Here is a 24736-nt window from a genome sequence, read left to right on the forward strand (position 1 = left end):
TTACAAGTTCTGAACTGCATGTAGCGTGTTTTTTCAAAGTTAAGTGACAAAGGATTGGCTAGGAACCAGTGATTAATGTCCACAAATATTTTATTAGCTTATCTTTCTAAGACTAAAACTTGTTTTGCTATTTATTGCAATGTTTGTATAATCGGCAAACAAAACGAACTTGTCGTCTGTGATAGCTTGATACATGTGTCTTTCCTAATAACACCCTCTGTTTCCTGCCAGAGATATTAAGATTTGAACCATTTTGCAGCATTTCCTATTACACTATAATATTCTAATTTACTTAAGAGGATATTGTGATTTACACAGTCAAATGCCTTCGACAGATCACAAAATATACCAGTTGCCTGCAATTTTTTGTCTAATGAATTAAGCACATTTTCACTGTAAGTGTAGATAGCCTTCTCAATATCAGAACCTTTTAGAAATCCAAACTGTGACTTTGACAGTATGTTATTTGAGATAAGATGTTTATAAAGCCGACTGTACATTACTTTTTCTAAAATTTTTGAGAATGCTGGCAACAGTGAAATTGGACGGAAATTTGATGCTATTTCTTTATCTCCCTTCTTAAACAGTGGCTTAACTTCAGCATATTTCAACCACTCAGGAAATATTCCACTGATGAACAACTGGTTACACAGATAGCTTAATATATTACTTAGCTCAGAATCACATTCTTTAATTAACTTTGTTGGTATTTCATTATACCCACTAGATGTTTTTGATTTTAAAGATTTTATGATGGACATTATTTCTGTTGGGGTAGTGAGGGTCAAATTCATATTATGGAAGTTACTTGAAATGTCTGGTCTGAGGTATTCCATAGCAGCATCTACCAAACCTGACAACCCCATCTTTTCAGTAACAGTTATAAAATGTTTGTTAAAAAGTTCTGCCACACTATACACACATGTCACCAATGTATCATTTACTCTTAATGCTATTTGTTCCTCTTCATGTCTGGTTCTACCAGTCTCCTCCTTCACTATATCCCATATTGTCTTTATTTTGTTATCTGATATGACTATCTTTTCCTTGTAATATATTTGCTTTGACGTTCGTATTACAGTCTTTAATATTTTGCAGTGTTTCTTGTGTGTGTTGGGCACTTTTGAAGTGCCAAATTATTTACAGGTTCATATGCAAAGACTCATCAGCTCCACATTATTTCTAACACAACCAGTGGTGAAACTTTTTCAATGCAATATGCCTGTTTCAAACACATTTTCCATAATAGCATTATTAAATCATCTTGCTCAGGTTGGAAGCTCTTCCTGATGTTTTTCCATGTCCGTGACTTGACATATTTTTTTTTTTTACACAAAACGCTATTTATTTCTTCTTATTGAAGTCAAAATATGACAGGATCAATTAAAAAAAAGACAACCAACCAAATCATTATTAATAAATCATATCACTACCTTAAAATGTTATCATGTAAAGAAGACTGTTCAATCTTCACATACTATACTTCTTAAAATATTTCCTTATGAGCAATAAACTATTTGTTGTGATGTCAAATGCTCCTCCAATAAGCTAGACATCACTTTTCATGTTCCTATAATGTTCTCAACAGTCAACACTGTCACCAAGCACAGAATCATCAATATCTGAAGTTTCTTTCCAAAATTATTATTAATAATAATTTTACACATTACTGTGCATGGTGTTGTTACTCAAATGGACCTACGATGTATACAAGTGGTACACAATGATTTGGAATAAATAAGAATAAAGGAAAAGAGAGACAGGGTGACAAAAAATTCTGGCTGTCATAGGTTTTCAGAACAGAATTAGACCAAGGATAAAAACCTCTTGGACAGTAAGAGCAAAGATATTTGCCATGTATGAGAATGATGGAATATTGGACAAGAATAAAGACTAGAAGGAATGTAGCTTATCAAATTAATGTGATCCTCACAAGACCAAAACAAAATGAAATAGCGGTAACACAAATTACTTTCAATCTTTCTTTCTGAGGGAAGAGACAGTGCCGTATCAACAACAAGATAATTGCAAACAAATTAAAACCAAACAAAAAGCAGTTGTCTTGTACTATGATTATAAACAAGTAGGAAAGTTCTGGTGCAATGCAAATAACTTAGGAGGAACGGAAACCAGTCACCAAATAGCAGAAGCTTTGAGATGCCAACAAACACACACAAAAGAGAGATAACTTTTGCAAGCTTTTGGAATAAATCCTTTGTCAAGCTGCAGTGCACGTGCACACACCTTGTTGGGACTGAATTTCAGCAGGTGGACTAGGAACGGGTGGGGATTCGGTTGAGAGGGGTGGATAGGGGAGGTGAGAATAGGAGTTGGGATGGGTAGCTAAAAGATTGGATGGAGGCAGCAGGTTTCCGGGCTACGAATGAAGAAGTGACAGGTGGCAGATGGGCAGGCTAGGCATCTGTTCTTAGACACAGTTTGGTTGTGGCCATTCTTTCTGATGGACAACTGATTGGTTGTCATACCAACATAAACAACTGTGCAGCTATTACAGCAGAGCTGGTATATGACATGGCACAGGAACAGGGATTGCATAGGGATGACCAGGATGTCATTTAGATTGGGCAGGCAACGGAATGGCACTTTAGGAGGGATCTTGGGCAGTCTGTCCCTCATTTCCAGTATAATGATTGATAATCAAAGCCCTGGCAAAGGGTATGGTTCTGCTGTTCAAATCTAGGTGACACTGGCTGACGACGGGGGCAGTCCTTTGTAGTTGGAACCTTGAGACTGGTGGGAGAATTAGGGGTGTGTGAGAATATGACTTGATAAATGTGTTTACAAACTAGGTTTGGTGATGAGGTGGAGTGGCAGGCAGGGGGAGGGGGTTGGTAGGTCTGTCTGTGAAGGACCTGATGAAACCTTCAGCATACTGGGCAAGAGAGTTCTTGTCACTGACGATATACCATGCACAGATGGCCAGGCTGTATGGGAGTGATTTTTTCGAATGGATGGGATGACAGTTGTCGTAATACAGTTAATGTTAGTGGTTAGTAGATTTAATGTGGACAGTGGTGTGGATAGAACCATCAGAGGGGTAGAAAGCAACATCCAGGAAGGTGGCATGTTGGGCTGGGGAGGATCAGATGAAGCAGACTGGAGGGATGGTGTTGGTGTTGTTGTTGAGGAATGAGGATTGAGTGTCTTGTTCCAGAGGCCAGATCATAAAGACATTATCAATGAAACTGAACCAGACAACAGGTTTGGTGATTTGGGAGGCTATACAAAGGTCGACATAGGAGGGTGCAATACGGGTGTCCATGGCTGTGCTGCAGGTTTGTTTACATGTTTTCTCCTCAAAGGAGAAGTAGGTGTGTGCCAGGATATACTTAGTAAGGTGTATGATGAATGAGGTAGTGGGGTTTGAAATCTGAAGGACTTGTGCAATAGTGGCAAGGACATGGATATAAGAGATGATGGTGTACAGGGAGGTTACGTCATAAGGTTAGTATTGCCTCACGTGTTCCAACATTTCTACAGAATCCAAACTGATCTTCCCCGAGGTCCGCTTCTACCAGTTTTTCCATTCGTCTGTAAAGAATTCGCGTTAGTATTTTGCAGCTGTGACTTATTAAACTGATAGTTCGGTAATTTTCACATCTGTCAACACCTGCTTTCTTTGGTATTGGAATTATTATATTCTTCTTGAAGTCTGTGGGTATTTCGCCTGTCTCATACATCTTGCTCACCAGATGGTAGAGTTTTGTCATGACTGGCTCTCCCAAGGCCATCAGTAGTTCTTAGAACACTTTAAGATATATCACACAAATGTACCAGTATAATTTTTAATAATGACATAAATGTCTGATCTTCAGGGTTCGAAATTCTTCTAAATGGCTCGTCATCAAAGAGTTGACTTTTAAATGAGAGTCAAACTCTCTGTGATTTAAGAAATCCATGGAACACTCTCGCATATAGTTCAACTTATGTAAAAGGACATTTATTTTGAAAGAAACGCTTTTCAAACCACCATTTGCAATATTTTCCCGTGCCTGTTAGAAATAAGTTCGTTTCTGCAGTTGCCAGAGAGCGCAGATAACAAGCTACACCACGCTTGCACAGCTACCAAGACGTAGGAATCCTGTATGTACGTATGTGTGTGTAAAACACTGAACGATCATACATTATGTCATAAAAGAAACAAGACATCAGAGGATACTCCAAGAACATCGGAATTTCACGAACCATACTAAAACATGCACATTTAAAGTGCACGTTTGTACATCCAGATTCCCAATGAAGTAGACCTTCACCTGTTGTTAATCTTTTCAGTGTGGTTTTCGGGATGTTAATTTTCTTGGAGCATCAGTACTGTATTATATCATGTTTGGTTCTCTGTTATGGCATAATGCCATACGTGCTAGAAGATGAAAACATGCACTTTAAATGCAGCGAACAGTTGAAACTAGCCAGTGCTGAGGAATTAAACATTTTGTTTCAAATACATTGACTCCCTCTGAGGAAAAAATTAATGGAAGTCAAATTTCTTTAGCAAACAGACAAAAATAACTTCATTGTTCTGCAAGGTGATAAATGTTTGACTGTCAGAAAGGTGGAAATAAAAAAAATCTGAAACTAAAAATATATTTTAGCCTTTCGTAATTATGTGAATGTATTTTAATTCACTTGATAGCTCCCGGTCACAGATATCTGTTTTGTTTTCATTTGATGTGAGAGTAAACGAAGGGTAAACAGCAAAATCACTAAATGTAAACACGGGTCACGTGGAGACTCCCCACTATAACTCAGACTGCTCTGCGCATCAGCCCCGGATCTACGATATTTGCTAACCGAGTCAACACTAAAAAAAAAAATCGAATTTTCAAAAATATGTTCACTGTGGAATTGAAACGTGTATATTTTGTAATGGATGGCATCAAACTATATTCAGGACAGTAGAAATTGAAATGTCCTGTGGTGCCTCTTCTGCTCCCAGTCAGCCGGTTTGACAGCCTGCCCCTCCTTAAAAAATAATATCTCAGTTAATTGCGGATAGGATGATGTGTCATCGGGAGAACAAGAACTCTTCAGAAAATTTGTACTCTTTATTGCCTATTAGTTAATAATTTGCTGTTTTGTGTGATGTAAAATTAAATGTAGGATACATAAAACCAATAGAGAGACAAGCAAGTAAGTACACATTTCTTCAATCCTTAGCTTCTAACATTTTTTTCTCTCTAATCTTGCTACAGCTTTACTGTGGGTGCTTTCCTTTCTGCGAAAGAATCTATTACCTCATCAGAATTCGGCAAACATTTTACTACATGAAAAATCAAAATGTCGTTATCTAATATTGGAAAACCTGTTAATACAGGGTGGCGCAGATGGATCGGGTGGTTTTGAAGTGGACTGTACGTCTGGTGGGGGGGAGCCAGGTGTTCGGCGACTTCGTCCTGTGGTGGGGGGGGACGGGAAGTTTCAGTTGCAGGCTGGCAGTCAGTCGCGATGGCTACGTGGTCCGTTGAGCATCGTGTTTTCGCAGTGGAAGAGTTCATACGCAATAACGAGTCAATTGTTGCTGTGACGCGTGCCTTTCGCCGGCGTTTCAACATCCCACCTCGCGGTAGTGTTCCTAAGCGAGATACGATATTGAGTTGGGTGCATAATTTCCGCACTACTGGTTCATGTGCTCCAAAATGGACGCCTAGACCGCCAACAATAACAACGCCTGAGAACGTGGAGCGTGTGAGACGCGATGTCACTGCGAGCCCACGTCGATCAACGAGACGTCGTGCTCAAGCTCTTGGAATGTCACGTCGGAGCCTTCAAAGGATTCTTAACGAAGAACTGAAATTCCACCCCTATAAAATCCTGTTGGTACAGAAGATTCTCCCAACAGACCATCTTCAAAGGCTTCAGTTTAGCCAACAGATGTTGGAGTTATTGGAAGATGTAAACCTGATTATCATGATGTCTGACGAGGCTCACTTTCACATTAACGGATACGTAAACAAGCAAAATTGCCGTTACTGGGCCGACACTAACCCAAGAGATCTACACCAACGGCCTCTCCATAGTGACAAAGTGACGGTTTGGTGTGGGGTTTCTAAGGTAGGGATAATTGGTCCTTACTTTTTTGAAAATGAAAGGGAGCAGGCGGTTACTGTTAATTCGCAGCGTTATGTGAACATGATTGAAGATTTTCTTCTCCCACAACTTGAAGAGAACAATTACGACATGGGCAATATGTGGTTCCAACAAGACGGGGCAACTGCACATACCGCTAGGATATCAATGCAAGCTGTACGCGCTCTGTTCCCTGGCCGTTTGATTTCCCGTAATGGAGATGTCCATTGGCCCCCTCGCTCGCTGGACCTCACGGTATGTGACTTTTTCTTATGGGGCTATTTAAAAGCAAGGGTCTACATGAACAAACCCCGGACCATTCAGGAGTTGAAGGCAGCAATTCACACCGAAATCACATCAATTCCTGGTGATGTGCTTGAGCGGGCAATGCGGAACGTTAAGGACCGACTCCAAGAATGCGTCGCTCGAGAAGGAGGGCATTTGATGGATGTAATTTTTAAAAACTAACATTACTATTTTTTTGTTAATAAACTTCCATTGTAACTACACGTTTTGCACTTTATTTCAATCCAATACCTTTACAATTGACAGTTTGACAAGTATTTTAAAACCACCCGATCCATCTGCACCACCCTGTACAAATAATACCCAAGACTGGTGTGGTTTCTCGGTCTGATTACATCTATTTTGTCACTATCTGCTAGATAAAACAAAATAGGCCTTTCTAATATTGCAGTAATTTTATAACACACACCAAATAAATTAGACTCTTTTTCGCACAAATGGTCATTTTTATAACACGACAGAATGTAATTCACGAAGTACCAACATCAAATGTGCTTATTAGGCCTACTACAAGCAAAAAGCTTTATGTTAGGAAATAGTTTCACATTTCGTTCATATGCACCAGTTTCTCAAGCATGAGATCGAAAAGTAGTATTACGAAATTTTGATATAAATTTTGAATTGTCTTATTCTTCCATAATTCGTGTGATGTCCCCATTTCTTCTCCTTCCTCGTTCTAACAAACAATCTTGTTATCACCAATTCTGTAGCTGTTCCTGCCATTGTCAAAATTTTTCACCGATCAACTTCATAACCCTGCCAGAACCACAGATTTAGTTATCTCACGATTATTCTCCGGTTAGGCGTTGTTACATGTTCATACAACACATTTTCTACATTACTTCCAGAATACAACTTAAGTAGCTGCTAGCCGGGGACTGTACAACTGATCCTTATTAGTGTAGCGATCTGGCCAAAAATTTTCTGTCAAAATTTCATTTGCTTGGGTACACCGAGAAGATTATACGTAATCTTTCTCACCTGTTATTCCTGTTAATCGTTTATTTCCTTTCGGGTAGTCTGAATCTATGGATTTCGCTAGTAATTACAACAATGCTGATCATTTGCAAACCCAATCAACCACATAATCAGACAGCAATTGGCTTTACTCCGCTCAGCTCGTATAGCCCCATCCCCTTTTGTCTGCGGAAAGTTTATTTCTAGATGCGATAAAGATTCTCCTGACAGAGACATCAAGTACACTATGCACGCATTCAAAAATCAACTTATGATTCACTCGTAAATCAACTTAAAATGTGTTCAAGAATGTTCAAAAACCATCAGAGATGTGTTTCAAAATCATATGAATAATCGACAGACCAATATGCACTGGATGCTAGGCGCTTCGTGAAACAAAGTTCCCCCCCCCCCCCCCCCCTCAAGAATATGAATTTGGTGCCCCCTTTTCCCAGTAGCATTTAGCGGCTTGTTGTCACTGCTTGCACAGACGGCAGCCACATTCCTGTAGCCAGAAGCGGAAGAATCTACTACTCAAACGTGACTCAACTGCACATGCGCAAGAGCTCGCTCATAACTGCTAAAACGAATCTTATGTAAATAGTTGTGACTTCACGCTCACTGGAGGCAATTCATTGTTATGAAGCATTGTGTAGTCTTTCTAAAGCCTTAGACACATTTTGCTGTTGGCAGACATTTGCATGAGCACTGTGTGTCGTCATTGTATATGGCACATTTCCTTTGCAATTTAAGTTATTTTTGTTTTTTCTCTCGTTTATGTTTTATTCTTGAAGTATTATTCTGCAGTAGTGGGAATCAGTAATATCCTTTGTTAGAGTATTGGTTCTTACCAGTCAAAATTACAAATTTTAACAGAAAATTAAAACAATGAAAAATTCCTAGAATTCTAAAAAATTCCTGGGTTTTTCACGGTTTTCTCCCAGATGAAAAAATTCTAGGGTTTATCCCAGATCTCCTGGGTCATATACACTCTAATTTCTGCAGTACGAGGTTTCTGAGGGATAGGGACTGGCAGAATCTGAAAAGATGAAGGTCGTCGTGAAAGGAGAAGTGGTATCCAGAAAATGGATTATTATTATTAATTTTTTTTACTGTTGGGGGGGGGGGGGGAGGGGGGGAGGACTTCACAGTTAGACAGTACTTAAGGAACAGGACGTGGGACTGGGTTTTAGCTAAGGAAAGGAAAGGTCTTCGAACTGATGGAGTAGGGATTAATTTGGGTTGAAATGGTGTAAGGAAAACGTGAAAGGTTGCAGGAAATGGATCAGGATAATGTCCGATGGCTGTAAAGGGAACTGGATAACAAAGTATGAGTTTATGGTGTGAAAAATATGGAAGAAATAGTGCTAAGAACAATGGATAGCTCTGTGGATCATGCATAAGTTATCATTACACATAGGGCAGAAAAAGGAGAGATGTGAATTCTGATAGGAGTAAGAAAACACACACACACACACACACACACACACACACACACACACACACACACACACCTTTTCCGTACATTATCCAGGCTGGACACACAATGACAGGATTGCATTTCAGTAGGTGGACTAGGATGAGGTGGGCGTTGTGTCAGGAGGGGCTTTTTAGAGGGAGAGAGCCACTGAAATCATACATGTTGGCTCAGCTGCATGTTGCGCCACTACGTTATAAATTCTGTTCCTGGCCAACGTTCGGCACTGGCATTTCACTCTGGTTGACAGCCAGTTCGTTGTCATACCAACATAAAAAGCTTTGCAGTGATTATCGCAGAGTTGGTATATGACGTGACTACTCTCATAGGTGACCATGCATGTGACAGGATGGGACAGGTGTGTGAAAGGACTGGAATAGACAGTTCTGGGTGGGTGGAATGGACAGGTCTTGCAACTGGGTCTTCTACAGGGACTGGATCCCTGTAGCAATGAGTTGGAAGTGGCAGTCGCATATGGATGCATCCAGGATATTGTGTAGGTTGCATGGGTGGTGGAATACCACTTTAGGACGGATAGTTATAATCTTGGGTAGGATGTCTGTGATTCTTGGGCATGATGATTGATGATAAATAATCAAAGCCTTGGTGAATGATATTTCGCAATTGTTCCAGGCCAGGGGTGACAAGGGGGGTGATCATTTGTAGCTTGTTGCTGGGTGTGGAGGGAGGATTAGGGATGAGTGAAGATATGAAACAGAAAATCTGTTTGTGGATTAGACTTGGAAAATAGTGGCTGTCTGTGAGAGTCCTCATGAGATCTTCAGCATAACGGCCAACAGAGTTCTCATCACTGCAAACATGTTGTCCATAGGTGGCCAGTCTGTATGGAAGCGATTTTTTGGTGCGGAACAGGTAATAGCTGTCAAAATGCACGTATTGTTGGTGTTTGGTGTGTTTTAATATGGTCAGAGACTTGTTTGGAGCCATCAGAGAGGTGGAACTCAACATCCTGGAACCACTCCCCACCCCTTTCCACAAGGATACGACACCTGTTTTTTGTGGGTATGACAACCCACTAGATGTGCACCAGAAGGAATGGCCAAAGCCAAACTTCAGCTTAGAACAAAGCTCGCCATCTAGTGGCACAAAATGCTCAATTTCAATGGTTGCTTTGCAACCTGGGACATTTGGATCCTTTCCTCGATCACTACCTTTCTGGGCTAGATGGGACTTATCCCTGCAACACTTCCTTTACCCTCGTAACCGTCCTGGTCTGAATCTCTGTTAATCCACTGTTCTCACATCTTCCATCCAACAGTTTTCCCTCTTTCCATCCTATCATCCTTTCCCAATCAAAATCTCCATGTCACCTTCATCATGTTTCAATGCCCCTGCATCACATGCCTAACCCATACACCTGCCAACCCTCCTTCCTGCATTCTTAGGCAGCAAACCTACTGTCTCCCTCCAAGCAGGTAGCTCATCCACACCCAACCACTCTGCCTGCTTCCTGCCTCTCCCCCCCCTCTATCCATCTACTGAAATGCAATCCCAGTATTTGTGTGTGTGTCCAGTTGGCACAGGTGTGTGTGTGTGTGTGGGGGGGGAGTGTCACTGTACTAAAATTCAATATTCCACTACTTTTAATGAAAATATTCCATGTAATTGTAATTATTACAGTATATTGTGTGTGTGTGTGTGTGTGTGTGTGTGTGTGTGTGTGTGTGTGTGTGTATGCATAAACTTACTACTTGTTTCATCTTTCACACTATAGGACTTGCTAGAACTGCGTCCTGTAACCCCTTTTACGAAGGAACGTAAGTCAGCAGGGCCAGAGATGGAATCTTTGTCTCGACGAGAACGTCCCGGAACCTCTTCTAGCAAGTCTTGACAACCCATTAACCTTCAAATAAAGAAAACAAATACAAATTAGACCTAAATTCAATAATACAAAAGTGCAAGTAAATCACAAGGAACTACACTGACATCAAACATCTGCCTTTAAATTTATGTGTGACTCATTATATCTTAACAGCCACATTACAGGAGTTGTCACTTTCATAGTAAACAAAAATTTCTAAAATAGCTGATACAACACACAGAAGACTCCAAATAGCTGCAGATATAAAAGCCTGTCATCAAACACACCACTTTTATTACCTATCACTTACGTTGCATGTCATGCACCCACCATTTGAAAAACAGGAAAGAACCCATGTAACAAATATTGACTAACTTTTAGATATTATTCTAATAACTACTCTATAAATTTGAGGATTTGTCTCTGGTAGGCTATATTCTGGAGGGGGGGGGGGGCGCTCTTCAAAGTCTTCAATTGTAGCTCTCTCACCATGTTTTTGTTCCCCATCTGTCCTACTAATTCCCAAACTAAATCTCTTCATCACTCAGCTTTTGAATGGCTTTTGCATTGAAAGTTCATATATCACTTATGTAAGCTGGAATGGTAAGACAGACTTATTATAAACTTTCTGTTTCAGGCACATCAGACAACTAGTTTTGAAAACTGTTTAGTTTACCACAAGTACTCCATATTCTCCTTGCCATTGTGTTTCTTTCTTTGTCTGTGCCTCTTCAGCTGCCCTTGATATAAGATTATCAGTGATTTCACTGTAAACTCTTTTTAAATTGATGATGTATTGTTACTTTAATATTATTCTAAATGATTTTCATACTAATAAGCTCCCTCTACTAAGTTCTTCCATTAGCTGTTAAGTTTGGTGCACTAGGGATGCAAAAAGTACTAGCTCAAAAGCAAAAGAATGTGATTTAATTGTCTTTCAATAACATGAAGTTGTCCTTTTTTTCAGCTGAAGAATCTGAAGACCCCCAGAATATAACCAACTAGAGACAAGTCATCCCATTTTTTGTAGTATCTGATAATTGGTCATGCTACACAATATTAGTATTTTGTGAAGAACAGTAAAACAATTAAATAGAATCTCTTGTTGGCAGAGAAACCAAAACAGAACTAAAAAAGATTGCAGAAATACTGTACGCTGGATGAACGTGTTTCCACATGAAAATGTGCAGTGAAACCATATGCAAATAATAGTTAGCAAATGTTAATTACATTTTGTCAATAAATGCATTGTGACATTGCAGAAACATTGTACCTGACTTCCAGTTTTCCAGTGACTGCAGCACAGCGCCCAAAAGATGGAGGAGAGGAAAATGATGCTGCTGGTGAAGCTGGAGACATTGGCTGACTCAGGCTAGGTCCTGGAGAAGGGCCTGGTCGCAGAGGTTGTAGGCTGGTGTAAGTTACAGGGACAGGTGAAGCTGCCTGTGCTGTCTGTAGTTCATGTTTCAGTTGTGCTGCTGCTGGAGAGTCAGGTGGCAATTCCTGTCTTCGCAGTTCCAGAGATTTTCGAAGCAAGTCCAATTTCCGTGAACTCTCCCATAAGCTTGCTTGTGCCTGGAAGTTATGACAAACATTTCCAAAGGTGTAAATGTGATGCTCAACTGCCACATAGTAAAACATTTATTTGGATTAAATGCAACAGTAGGAACCACTAGCAGACAAATGCCATTAATAATATTCACATAGGTTATCAAAATTACCCATTAACTCAAACAACCAATGTTCTGAAGTGGCAGTTTCAATTTGGTAAAATTATTATACACATAACTGCTAATCCTAGGTATCAGGTTCCCAAATAAATAGCAAACTGTTGCATTGCTTACTAATGTAGTTTCATTCTGGAAACTGCAATATATTTCCATCACAGCCTTAATTCTGCAATAAAGTATGAATTAAAATAGTTACCAGGAGTAATGATACAACAAAAATAAGCAGAAGAAAAGGAAAGGTAGGTGTGTGTGTTGGGGGGGGGGGGGGGGTTAGAAGGCTGAGAGTTTGTATTCATTTTGCTTCCTAACAAATTTAAATTTGATTATTTTGATTTCAACGATTTTGCAATGACACCTGGTCTGTGTATTCTGCAACTACTCAAACTGCTCAATTTAAAATCTTGGTTGTAATACTACTAACTTATAATAATTTTAATCAAGTTTAATTTGCTAAAAGCCTTCCTTTACAGAAGATAGATGAACCCCTACACATAGTCACAGAAATGGGTCTGAATATTGAGCACCTTTATATAGCATACGTAACTTTTCCCATAGAAACTGGACAGAAGCCAACATCACACATTATCCTATTATCTAATATCTGCCATCTTCCGTCATTGTGGCAAGGAGAAGCCGGGTCACAGTTAATTATTTGCCACTTCAAATCACGCAGTGTTCCAGGGAAATAAAATATCTGTCCTTGACAGTGATAGAAACTGTGATTCTGGACCTGCTTTCACCACAATTTTCTTTCAAATCCTACACGATTTGACACTCAGCATAATTCCATCTGCTACACTGGATTTGTATTTACAAAGGAGTGCATACATATTCCACATTATTCTCTCTAGAGGACACTGATTAAATCAGAGTAACTAAGGACTATTTCTTTATTATAATCTCACTGTATTGACCACAGTTCTGCATCAAATAAACTCACCAGTAAGGTGACATGAGCAGCAAAATAACAGGGCAACTAAAACTATCCCCTATCTAGACCCATCAATGTATGTAATATGGAAACTAATGCAATATCAAATAAAGTGTATTTTTACAAATGGGGTTAAAATCAATCTGGGCTTCTTAATGAGAAAACTAGGAGTCTGCTGCACTAACTCATGATTGGTAGCTGCACCTGCCATTTCCAAACTTACTTTACATGTCTATCTCCACATTCCATATCGTTTTCTTATATATAACCACTTTGTAAATAAAGAAGAAGCAGCAGTATCATGCCTGAATGGAACACGTCTTGAATCGAAAGGGGATACTAAACCTCACCACACACAGTAAATACAGCACTAATTTGACATAAACTGGTCGCTGACCTTGTCCCTTTGTGCTGACCACACCATCTGGTGTTACAGAACTACATCTACAACTGTATTGTGTAACTCTAAGTAACCTGTGTCACAGAGGTAACTTCTTTTATAGAACTGTACACTAATGCTCATTTACATTCATAAATATTTCAAAAAATTATATTGATTATAAGCCTCTGTCACAGCTATTATCAGTCCAGAGGATTATTTCAGGAGATTTTTCACAGTACTGCAGGTATATTTCTTTCTTTGAGTGTACACAACTTCAGAATTCTCAGCGTCTCTTGAGAATCTCTCCACTGTGTCACAGTTCTTCTATGCAACGCTGAATATCACTTTTTTTTTTTTTTAGTACGATCTGATATGCATCCAACATCATTATTAATACAAGATATATATTTCACTCTGGAGTGAAGTGTACATTGCTGAGAAAACTTCTTATAGATTGAAATGGCATGTCGGAGAAGGATTCAGATCCAGACCTTAAGTCTCTTGTGTCCCAGATGAACTACTCACTCTTGATTCACAAAATGTAACACAGCTCCCATCTGGCAGTAAACCAAAACTCCAACAATCAAACCTCATCCATAGACTTTGCTTGGCTTTTACCCCTGGGATAAGGAAATTTCAGTTCAACATCTCCACAACACAAAATCACTTGGTACTGATAACAAGCCCTGACTGGGCACGGCTGACGGAAGAAATTGGTGACTTAAGTTCAAAGAAACCGTTTTTACAAATGACCACTAGATGGTACTGTTCAGATTACAACTGTTTTTGAAAATTCTTGTTTGTTACTGTTAAAGCAATGGTGGTTGGAAACAGTACTCAGTTTCATAATGGACTAACGTAACACCACCATCTACCATTCCTTTGTTCAACTTTTGCTAATTGATCATATACACACATCGAAAAAAGGTTTTGCATCACCCCAGTACCCAGAACTTCTGAAGAGAGACGTTGACTTTGGATATTGTATCACAGACACAGTCCCTTTGACTGTTCAGAGATGTCACTAAACCCGCCCAAACATGTAAACAACCATGCATGACCAGCACCTATTGGACAAACAGGGGCCGACAGCCGATCAGTTCCAGTCATTCCAGCAGGAAGGAGGTACACGGCTTGTGTTATCTGTAGTTCAACCATGCCTAGATGGTCAATACCGCAGTTCAATTGCGTCCGTATTTTTACTTTGTGCCAGGAAGGGCTCACAACATGGAAGTGTCCAGGCATCTTGGAGTGAACGAAAGCAATGTTGTTCGGACAGGTAGGAGATACAGAGAGACAGGAACTGTCGATAACATGCCTCACTCAGGCCGCCCAAGGGCTACTGGAGTGGATGACTGCTACCTACGGATTATGACTCGGAAGAACCCTGACGGCAATGCCATCATGTTGAATAATGCTTTTTGTGCAGCTACAGGACATCATTTTACAACTCAAATTGTGTGCAATAGGCTGCACGATATGCAACTTCAGTCCCGACGTAAACGGTGAGGTCCATCTTTGCAACCACGACACCATGCAGCGCAGTACAGACCTGCCCAACAAATTGCTGAATGGACCACATAGGATTGGCATCACATTCTCTTCACTGACAAGTGACGCATATTCCTTCAACCAGACAATCGTCGGAGACGTGTTTGGAGGCAACCCGCTCAGGCTGAACGCCTTAGACACACTGTCCAATGAGTGCAGCAAGGTGGAGCTTCCCCGCTGTTTTGGGGTGGCATACGCCGCTGGTTGTCATGGAAGGCGTCGTAACGCCTGTACAATATGTGGATGCCATCCTCCGACTGATAGTGCAACCATATTGGTAGCATATTGGCGAGGCATTCGTCTTCATGGAAGACAATTCGCGCCATCATCATGCACATTTTGTGAATGATTTCCTTCAGGATAACGACATCGCTTGACTAGAGTGGCCAGCATGTTCTCCATACATGAACCCTATCGAACATGCCTCGGATAGATTGAAAAAGGCCGTTTATGGACGACGTGACCCTCCAACCACTCTGAGGGATCTATGCCGAATTGCCGTTGAGGAGTGGGACACTCTGGACCAACAGTGCCTTGATGAACCTGTGGGTAATATACCACGACGAGTGCAGTCTTGCATCAACACAAGAGGACGTGCTACTGGGTTTTGGAGGTACTGGTGTGTACAGCAATCTGGACCACCACCTCTGAGGGTTTCGCTTATGGTAGTACAACATTCATTGTGTGGTTTTCATGAGCAATAAAAACAGTGGAAATGACGTTTATGTTGATCTCTTTTCCAATTTTCTGTACAGGTTCCGGAACTCTCAGAACCAACGTGATGCAAAACCTTTTTTGATGTGTGTATTTGCTACATGTAATTTTGTCACAGTCATCATTCCATCAGTGATAAGTTTCATGAAGTCAGCCAAAATCAGTTTTTGTTCCAAAGAACTTCAATTCTGTGGGCAGTATGACTGAAGAGCATAGGCCTGTGACTCACAGTCGTACAGACACATCCTCAGACATATTGAAGACTGCAATACATTTGATTTTACAAGAACATTTAGCTGCAAAGAATATGTTCCAAATGGATCCTGGATCCTGCACAATTTGACTGCAGCTCAAAAACAGGCTAGTGTCAACAGGCATACAGAAACATTCAATAAATGCAACTGAGTAAATGCGTGTTCCCAGATGAACTGTATCAACAAAAAAGGGCTCCTAAATGAAGCATTTCACAGAAAATATTCACTTTTTCCTTAGCTACACTGGAAATAGTCAACTCTGTTGTAAGTTACACACAAAATCGAGGAAACTACTGAAAATATTGCATCATTCTTCATTATGAAAATGCCACCTTTCACAAACAATGCCACATGATTTATTACTTTACAAGTACAAACACTGAACTTATATTTCATTGCCTGTGTTCACCTGATATATCATCTAATGATTTCTGTATGTTCTCTTATCTCAAAAAAATTTGTGTGAATAGCAATATTCATCGCCTAAGAAGCTGTTGATTCTTTTCAAAACTTTTTTTGGTGTACCAACATCAGAGAAGAATTTGTTCAAATGCTTGTGAAAACTTAAAACTTGATGATCATAATCTTAAATAACTTCTAGCAGAATATGTGAAAGGAGATTGCAGTCTCAGGAGTCTGGATGACAAAAGAGTGTTACTGAGACGTGCAACCTATGCGGCAAATCTTGAATCTTGCCTGCAGCTCTGTCGGAAAGAACATTGCCCATAAAAGACAACACTGTGAGTCTGAGTCCTCAAGCGGCACACAATTTGAATCAGTAAGTCACATGCTTCACCTCATTATTGAACTTTTAACTGTAGATGTAGCTCATTACAAATAATTTTATTATAATGTAACTAGCATGCACTGAAATTATCTGAAATTTGCCCTTCTCAATTTTTCTCCAAGATTTAATTAATTCACAGTGCAAACTGTATCTAAATCCCTTTACTATGATTCTAATTTCTGCTTTTGTAAATATAATACTAGTTTTATTTACTCACCTTTCATAATGCATATGTTCTGATTTAACACTTAAGTAGTTGCTATTACACTGATTATACAGCTGACATTATTCTGCCCCTGCTGTACGAAAAGTTAATTTTATTTTTATGCTTACTGATCAAATAATCACGTTTTTTCACTATTTCCCCTTATTATTATGTCTGAACACCACTCAGGAAACTCATAAAGAATTCTGATGTTATATTTTTTGTTGGCCTAAGCACAGCAGACAAACTGTGCTGATTTCAGTGAATCTGTAACGTATGTTCAGAAAACATGTCATTTTTTTGTCATCTGCAAATATATCTACTGGTATTGTCACTCATCATCTTGTTTCATTCCTGTACTGGATATGTACACTCCTGGAAATTGAAATAAGAACACCGTGAATTCATTGTCCCAGGAAGGGGAAACTTTATTGACACATTCCTGGGGTCAGATACATCACATGATCACACTGACAGAACCACAGGCACATAGACACAGGCAACAGAGCATGCACAATGTCGGCACTAGTACAGTGTATATCCACCTTTCGCAGCAATGCAGGCTGCTATTCTCCCATGGAGACGATCGTAGAGATGCTGGATGTAGTCCTGTGGAACGGCTTGCCATGCCATTTCCACCTGGCGCCTCAGTTGGACCAGCGTTCGTGCTGGACGTGCAGACCGCGTGAGACGACGCTTCATCCAGTCCCAAACATGCTCAATGGGGGACAGATCCGGAGATCTTGCTGGCCAGGGTAGTTGACTTACACCTTCTAGAGCACGTTGGGTGGCACGGGATACATGCGGACGTGCATTGTCCTGTTGGAACAGCAAGTTCCCTTGCCGGTCTAGGAATGGTAGAACAATGGGTTCGATGACGGTTTGGATGTACCGTGCACTATTCAGTGTCCCCTCGACGATCACCAGTGGTGTACGGCCAGTGTAGGAGATCGCTCCCCACACCATGATGCCGGGTGTTGGCCCTGTGTGCCTCGGTCGTATGCAGTCCTGATTGTGGCGCTCACCTGCACGGTGCCAAACACGCATACGACCATCATTGGCACCAAGGCAGAAGCGACTCTCATCGCTGAAGACGACACGTCTCCATTCGTCCCTCCATTCACGCCTGTCGCGACACCATTGGAGGCGGGCTGCACGATGTTGGGGCGTGAGCGGAAGACGGCCTAACGGTGTGTGGGACCGTAGCCCAGCTTCATGGAGACGGTTGCGAATGGTCCTCGCCGATACCCCAGGAGCAACAGTGTCCCTAATTTGCTGGGAAGTGGCGGTGCGGTCCCCTACGGCACTGCGTAGGATCCTACGGTCTTGACGTGCATCCGTGCGTCGCTGCGGTCCGGTCCCAGGTCGACGGGCACGTGCACCTTCCGCCGACCACTGGCGACAACATCGATGTACTGTGGAGACCTCACGCCCCACGTGTTGAGCAATTCGGCGGTACGTCCACCCGGCCTCCCGCATGCCCACTATACGCCCTCGCTCAAAGTCCGTCAACTGCACATACGGTTCACGTCCACGCTGTCGCGGCATGCTACCAGTGTTAAAGACTGCGATGGAGCTCCGTATGCCACGGCAAACTGGCTGACACTGACGGCGGCGGTGCACAAATGCTGCGCAGCTAGCGCCATTCGACGGCCAACACCGCGGTTCCTGGTGTGTCCGCTGTGCCGTGCATGTGATCATTGCTTGTACAGCCCTCTCGCAGTGTCCGGAGCAAGTATGGTGGGTCTGACACACCGGTGTCAATGTGTTCTTTTTTCCATTTCCAGGAGTGTATTTCCGAAGTTAGATTTTTACATGTAAGTGACAGAAGCTTACCGGCACCTGCTAAGTCTTCTAGTATAACGGTATTTATGTCTTCTTGTGGTTTATCTTTACTCATGAATAACAGCTCCATTTAGTAAGGATCACATGTTGCATGTTCTGGACCCTCTTACCGGCTTCCAACATCCAAGAAGCATTATCTACCAGTCTGATACATTTGTATGTTGTTATAAGTAAATGAAACAACTTTTTTTTCTTTTGTGGCACCCATATCACACTAATTAAATATGATATCTGGTTCTATTATACAGGCTGACTCATACCTTTTGGATCAAATTGAAACAGGTGATAGTGAGTCCAAAACCGATTATATTAAGATAGGGAACCAATGGTCGGAAATGTATATTTCATGTGTTATGGACACATACAGTGTACACTGTATAACAAGAATGTAGATCATAGTAGTTGTTTAAACCACTGAACATCAGTCTCAGTGCTTGCATGCAATGGTGCAATGAAGTTCTGCTGCACTGTCTCCAAGATCCCTGGAGTCTTTTGTACCAGGAGACTGGCAGTTTGGAACCTAGCAAGTGGGTCTTCATTTGTTTCTAGGGGTTTTTCATACACCAATGTCTTGATGTTAACCCCAGAGGAAAATGTCCAGAGGTGCAAGACCCAGTGATCACACTGGCCATAGCTCAGGTCATCTCTTTCCAATCCAATGATGAGGTGTTCGTGGGCTGGTACTCTACCGTGTTGAAATCACATCCTTTCACAGACAAGAGGTACAGTCTCAAAGCACATCTTCGCAGGAACATCAGGTAACCTGAAAAAGTTGAATGGGGAGGCAGCAAATGAAGTTCTATTACATGACATTGGAAAATGCTCATATACTGACAGAGAATCACTGCTAGTGGCCACCTATGTGGCTGGCATGGGGATGGTCCTCACTCCAGCTGCAGGTGCTTAAAACATCATCAGCGACTTGAGGCCTCATCCATGAACAAAACTAACTGTACAAAGTTTGGCATTACAGCACTGTGATACGGGGCTAAAAATCCATTGGTTCCAGTACTTGCATACATTCTTTATTATATGGGTTTAATACATGTTCTACCAGTACCCTCCATGCTACATCCTTTAAGTGTGCATTTCACAGGCAAATTGACAGGTGTTTATTGCTGCGTGATGGCCATACGATCCAACACCATCTCCTCAAAGAATGGTGTTGGACGTGTCTTTGGTGGGAACCTTGCCCAACGATCTGTGACAAGGATAATCTCATCTCTTGTAAGTTGGTATCCACAGAGATAAATTTCTTCCAATTAGGATTATGCACATTGGGAAAGCATTCCCTGTTCATTTAAGCTGCTTTACAGGTACTACATACTGCCACATTCTACATTAAATGCATGTCTGCCAACTCTTGCGATGAGCAATGTTCCATCTTTGACTATGTGTCAAGCACTGTACACAGTAACACACCTCACCATTGTACACCACTGTACACAGTAACACACATCACAAGCTGTCTGATGCAATGGACAAATGACGCAAGGGATAGTGGCATTCACGCGGCACAGGTTAATGCACTGGTGTGAAGGATGGATTTGTCACCTAACACATGTGCTATGAACTAAGTTGTTTTCAGTATGTTTGGTTGTCAAGGGAGTATGCTGTTTATCATTTTCAGCCTGTTCCAGTGCACAAATGACACCTGGGATCTTTGCGACAGTGCAGCAGAACCACATTCACCACTGCAATACATGCGTTGAGATTGACAGTCATTGCTTTCAACAATTACCATGAGTTACGTTGTTGTCGTCATTATGTGGTGCATGCTGTGTATCTCCATAACAAAATAAATATGCATTTCTGACAACTAGCCCCTTATCTCAATATAATCATCTGTGGACCCGTTACCATCTGTTTCAATTTGACCTAAAAGGTTTGATACACCTTGTAGTTTACATTTAAAAATTTTGTAAAATACTAGGCACTCCCAAGCAATCACTATTTCAAGACCCTCTGCTACTGACACAAACAGGTAGTGTCTGGTTATATAAGCAGTCAGCATTTTTTTTCCCAAAACAGAAATGATTGTTTTGATATTATGTTTGTGTCTGTGTTAAACACAAACCATTCCTCTTCCCGTTTTGTTTCTTTGCATTTACAGTTAACTTTGACTAAATATAATTATTGTAATCATAATATAGGTACAATATTTCGTGGTGAACACCTGTAGATAATTACACATTAATAGAAATCAGATGTAAACTACTTGTGCAGCTTGAAACTCATTTTTGATTAATTTACATTTCCTGGATGCCTGCTCATTGCATGGCAATCTAGGAGAACCAAAACAATAAGAAACTAGATTAGAGGATGCTGCAACCAAAATAACACTAACAACCCAACCTATTTACTATCTGTTGATATAAATAAATGGCATGAACACAAAAGCAACCACGTGAAACTAATTTGGAAGGAGAATGGACAGTCCTCAGTGAAGATATCAGTGGATCAAGTCAAAAAAAGCCAGTCGCATTCGTGAAGTTTTAAAGATCACTGCATGCGCATCTATTGGCGACTCCACTTGGAGCCAAAGGTATTAATGTCAATATGACAATTTTATTCAATTGCAGATGTCTCAACATAATTTTTGAGAATAAACTTTTCTTTGGAAGCAAAGGGGTAGCAGGAATACCACAAAACAATGTTGTCAAAAAGAAAGCCTGTGGTGTTTTGTGTATTCTAAACACTTCAATGTATGCTATTTTCCTCACTGCTCTGAGTCTTTGTACCACCATTCCTTCAAAAATAAATTTCATACAGTAATCACCAGAAAAAGTTAGGTATTTATACAGTGATAAGTGCACAGGTTTTTTCTTCTTTTTTTTCACATTGCCCTTTCACTTCGATGTTGCTTAAAACAACATACAGCAGAGTCTTAATAGAGCATCAAGTTCAATACATAGAAGGTTCCAAAATTTATGTTTCCACTCTTTGAATTTTAGTGATGCAAGGAAGAATAAGTATGAGCTTGCTACCTCTCACAACATCACAGCCATAAGTGTGCAAAATGACTTACTGGCAACAACAGCACCTCTACAGCACCACAAAGCGTACTGTCAAATAAGCAGTAATTTCAACTGCAACAGGACTATATTTACAGGCAATCACAACCACATCTCTCTCTGTATCCAGTGTCTATGGCTTTGTGACATACACAATGTCATTCTAATTGCAAAATACAAAGACCTAATGTGATTAACTGTTGATATGTGGATATACCGGTGTGTGCGCACGGCTTCAAGATCTATCATGCTCGTACTAAAATTTTATGAGGCGAGTGTGAATAATGGGTGCAAAATTGTTAAAAACTGTAACTACAAGGTCAAAACATAACTAACATCCTAAAACACAGGCGTGCAAGCACACATGCATGCACACAACCACAAAAATCAAGTGCATTGCCAGACTGAAAACTAACTGGGGAAAAAAAGGTTGGGGGGGGGGGGGGGGAGGATTAAAATGATACAGCAGACAGCAGTAGCTGCCCAATAGTTGGGCTGGAATGAAAAGGAAGTCAGCCATTTCGCAATATACTAACACTTCCATCATAAAAGATAATGCTGAAGTCCAGACAATTCACAAAACTTCAAAACCTGTACCTCGCTTGTCTCATCGTCAGCTAAAATAAACAGAAGATTCCCACCAAAATTCCATTGAATGGCATGTAATCTAGAATTAGAATTCTGCTTTTGTGTCAAACAGAATGGACACAGAGTACACTACTAAACTGAAGGTTACAGATGCCATGAAATACGCGGTTATACATATTAGCTGATTCCATTCTCTTCAACATCATAAATGCTCTTTAAAAATTTATTATACATTGGGTAGTGCTGTGTCTTTTAATAAGTTCATGCTTTTTATATTTGATTATCTATGTTCAAAATCATACAAAATTTATTTTTGTATGGGCTTAAAAGGTCAGGGAGCAGTCAGTCTTGTAACCTGCTGGAAAGAGGATATTTCTGTGAGACCTATCTTTTAACGAAAAATTCTTGAATTCCATAGTACACAGAATCTTGCTTAATGATACTGGAATACATTCTAATACACAATTTTTGTAGTTGTCTATTATAGCTCTTTCGTTCCAAAGCTGTCTCATCAGATGACCTACTATCACAGTTTATCTTGAGTGCTTGGGTGTTAGTGATTGCAGGCAGCCCAGCCAAATCACTAACATGTTTTCTGGTTATTAGAGTCAGGAGACAAAAGAAGTTATAGCTCATCAACTGCAGTTCTCGCATGTGTATGTACATAAATACAACTATGGTGTGGTAAGTGTACTAGAAACGTATGTTTCATCTCAATGATCACTTACCTTCCTGAAGCACTGCTCTTCTTGAGCCCTGGTGACTTTTCCTAGAGGTTTGTACTTCATCATGTATATGCAGTCTTGTCAAAATGCCCTCACATTATCACAAGTAACTCCATCAATGTGTTCAATAGTAGTTGCGTAACTATACTTCTGACATATTGCAATATGTAACTGGTGGCTCTGATCACCATCTTTATCATATGTATGTGCCTAGCAGAGCTCACCAATGTGTCCAATGATTTAAGGAATGAAAATAATGTGAGCACTGTTACATTCTGAGAATTAGTCTCCCCCCACCCCTCCCAAACATAACTAACAACTTCATATGATAATTCATTTAGAAGAGCTCTAGGTAATACTACTAAGAAATGTTTTCTACTTTGATGTAGTGGATAGTGTTGTTGTTAATTTATTAATATGAGTTATATTAGAAGTAAACATTAATGTACTACACTGTTAGACGTCCTGCAGAATTCTCAATGACGAATATGACAATAATAATGTTTCAAAAAGCAACAAAACTTGTTTATGGGTAAAATATCATAGTTCTGTACCAAATTTTATTGCACTTGAATACTATGATTCTGTGTGTATCTGTTAGAAAGAATACCTTATAATTTCTTTGTTCTGAAAAAACAAACATGACTCTCACTTGGCATAGTTTACCTACTCATATGAATACACCCATATAATCAGTAAATATACAGTCGCTTAAAACTTCAAAACATGTCAGTCAAATACAGCATAAGCATATACTGTTCACAAGTCAACAATGTCAATAAAATTTACAGTATCATGAGAGAAGGCCATACCGATATAATTTGTAAGTACATAAACACCTAATATGAAAAATTACATATTATCCTGAATTTATTTTTACATACAGAGAAACTTGAGCAGAGTGGATACTGAATTTATTGAACTCGGACAGTAAATACACAAGACATGACATTTCAAAATTTTGTTGAAATAATGAAGCACAGTATGTTAACAGCTGGCAAAATTATGTAAATTTAGATTACATTAGAGTCTGGAGACCAAACTGCAGTCCAAACATTGGACTGTCACAGAAACAAGAAGAAACATGTTTCTTGTGGAAAAAAGACATGGTAAGTGTTTCGGAAACTTTCAATGTAACCAACTTGATTGACTACATCAAAAGTCTATGGTAATGACTGGCTGTTACATGGAACATTGGTGAACTGTTTCCAGGGCACTTAAGATTACTGAGGACAACAACATTATCACACTGGGACAATGTGCCTAATAACACATAGGGCATTGTGATTGTAAATGAGCACAAGCTGAGTTTCAAAACAATTCCACCACTAACTGTTATCACCTGACTTGATCCCATGTAC

General features: G+C 40.2%; 1 protein-coding gene across 3 annotated transcripts in view; it reads right to left on the reverse strand.

Moving 5' to 3' along the window:
- Positions 1-24736, reverse strand: part of LOC126259308 (serine/threonine-protein kinase N) — a 350492-nt gene that overhangs the window by 105617 nt on the left and 220139 nt on the right. For all 3 annotated transcript variants that reach the window (XM_049955981.1, XM_049955982.1, XM_049955980.1), the window contains exons 6-7: positions 11923-12224; positions 10537-10691 (exon numbers count right to left, since the gene is read on the reverse strand). In XM_049955981.1, the coding sequence (XP_049811938.1) occupies positions 10537-10691; positions 11923-12224 (457 nt within the window). The remainder of the gene's footprint in view (positions 1-10536; positions 10692-11922; positions 12225-24736) is intronic.

This window comes from Schistocerca nitens, chromosome 5 (assembly GCF_023898315.1).
Source record: "Schistocerca nitens isolate TAMUIC-IGC-003100 chromosome 5, iqSchNite1.1, whole genome shotgun sequence".
NCBI classification, from domain to species: domain Eukaryota; kingdom Metazoa; phylum Arthropoda; class Insecta; order Orthoptera; family Acrididae; genus Schistocerca; species Schistocerca nitens.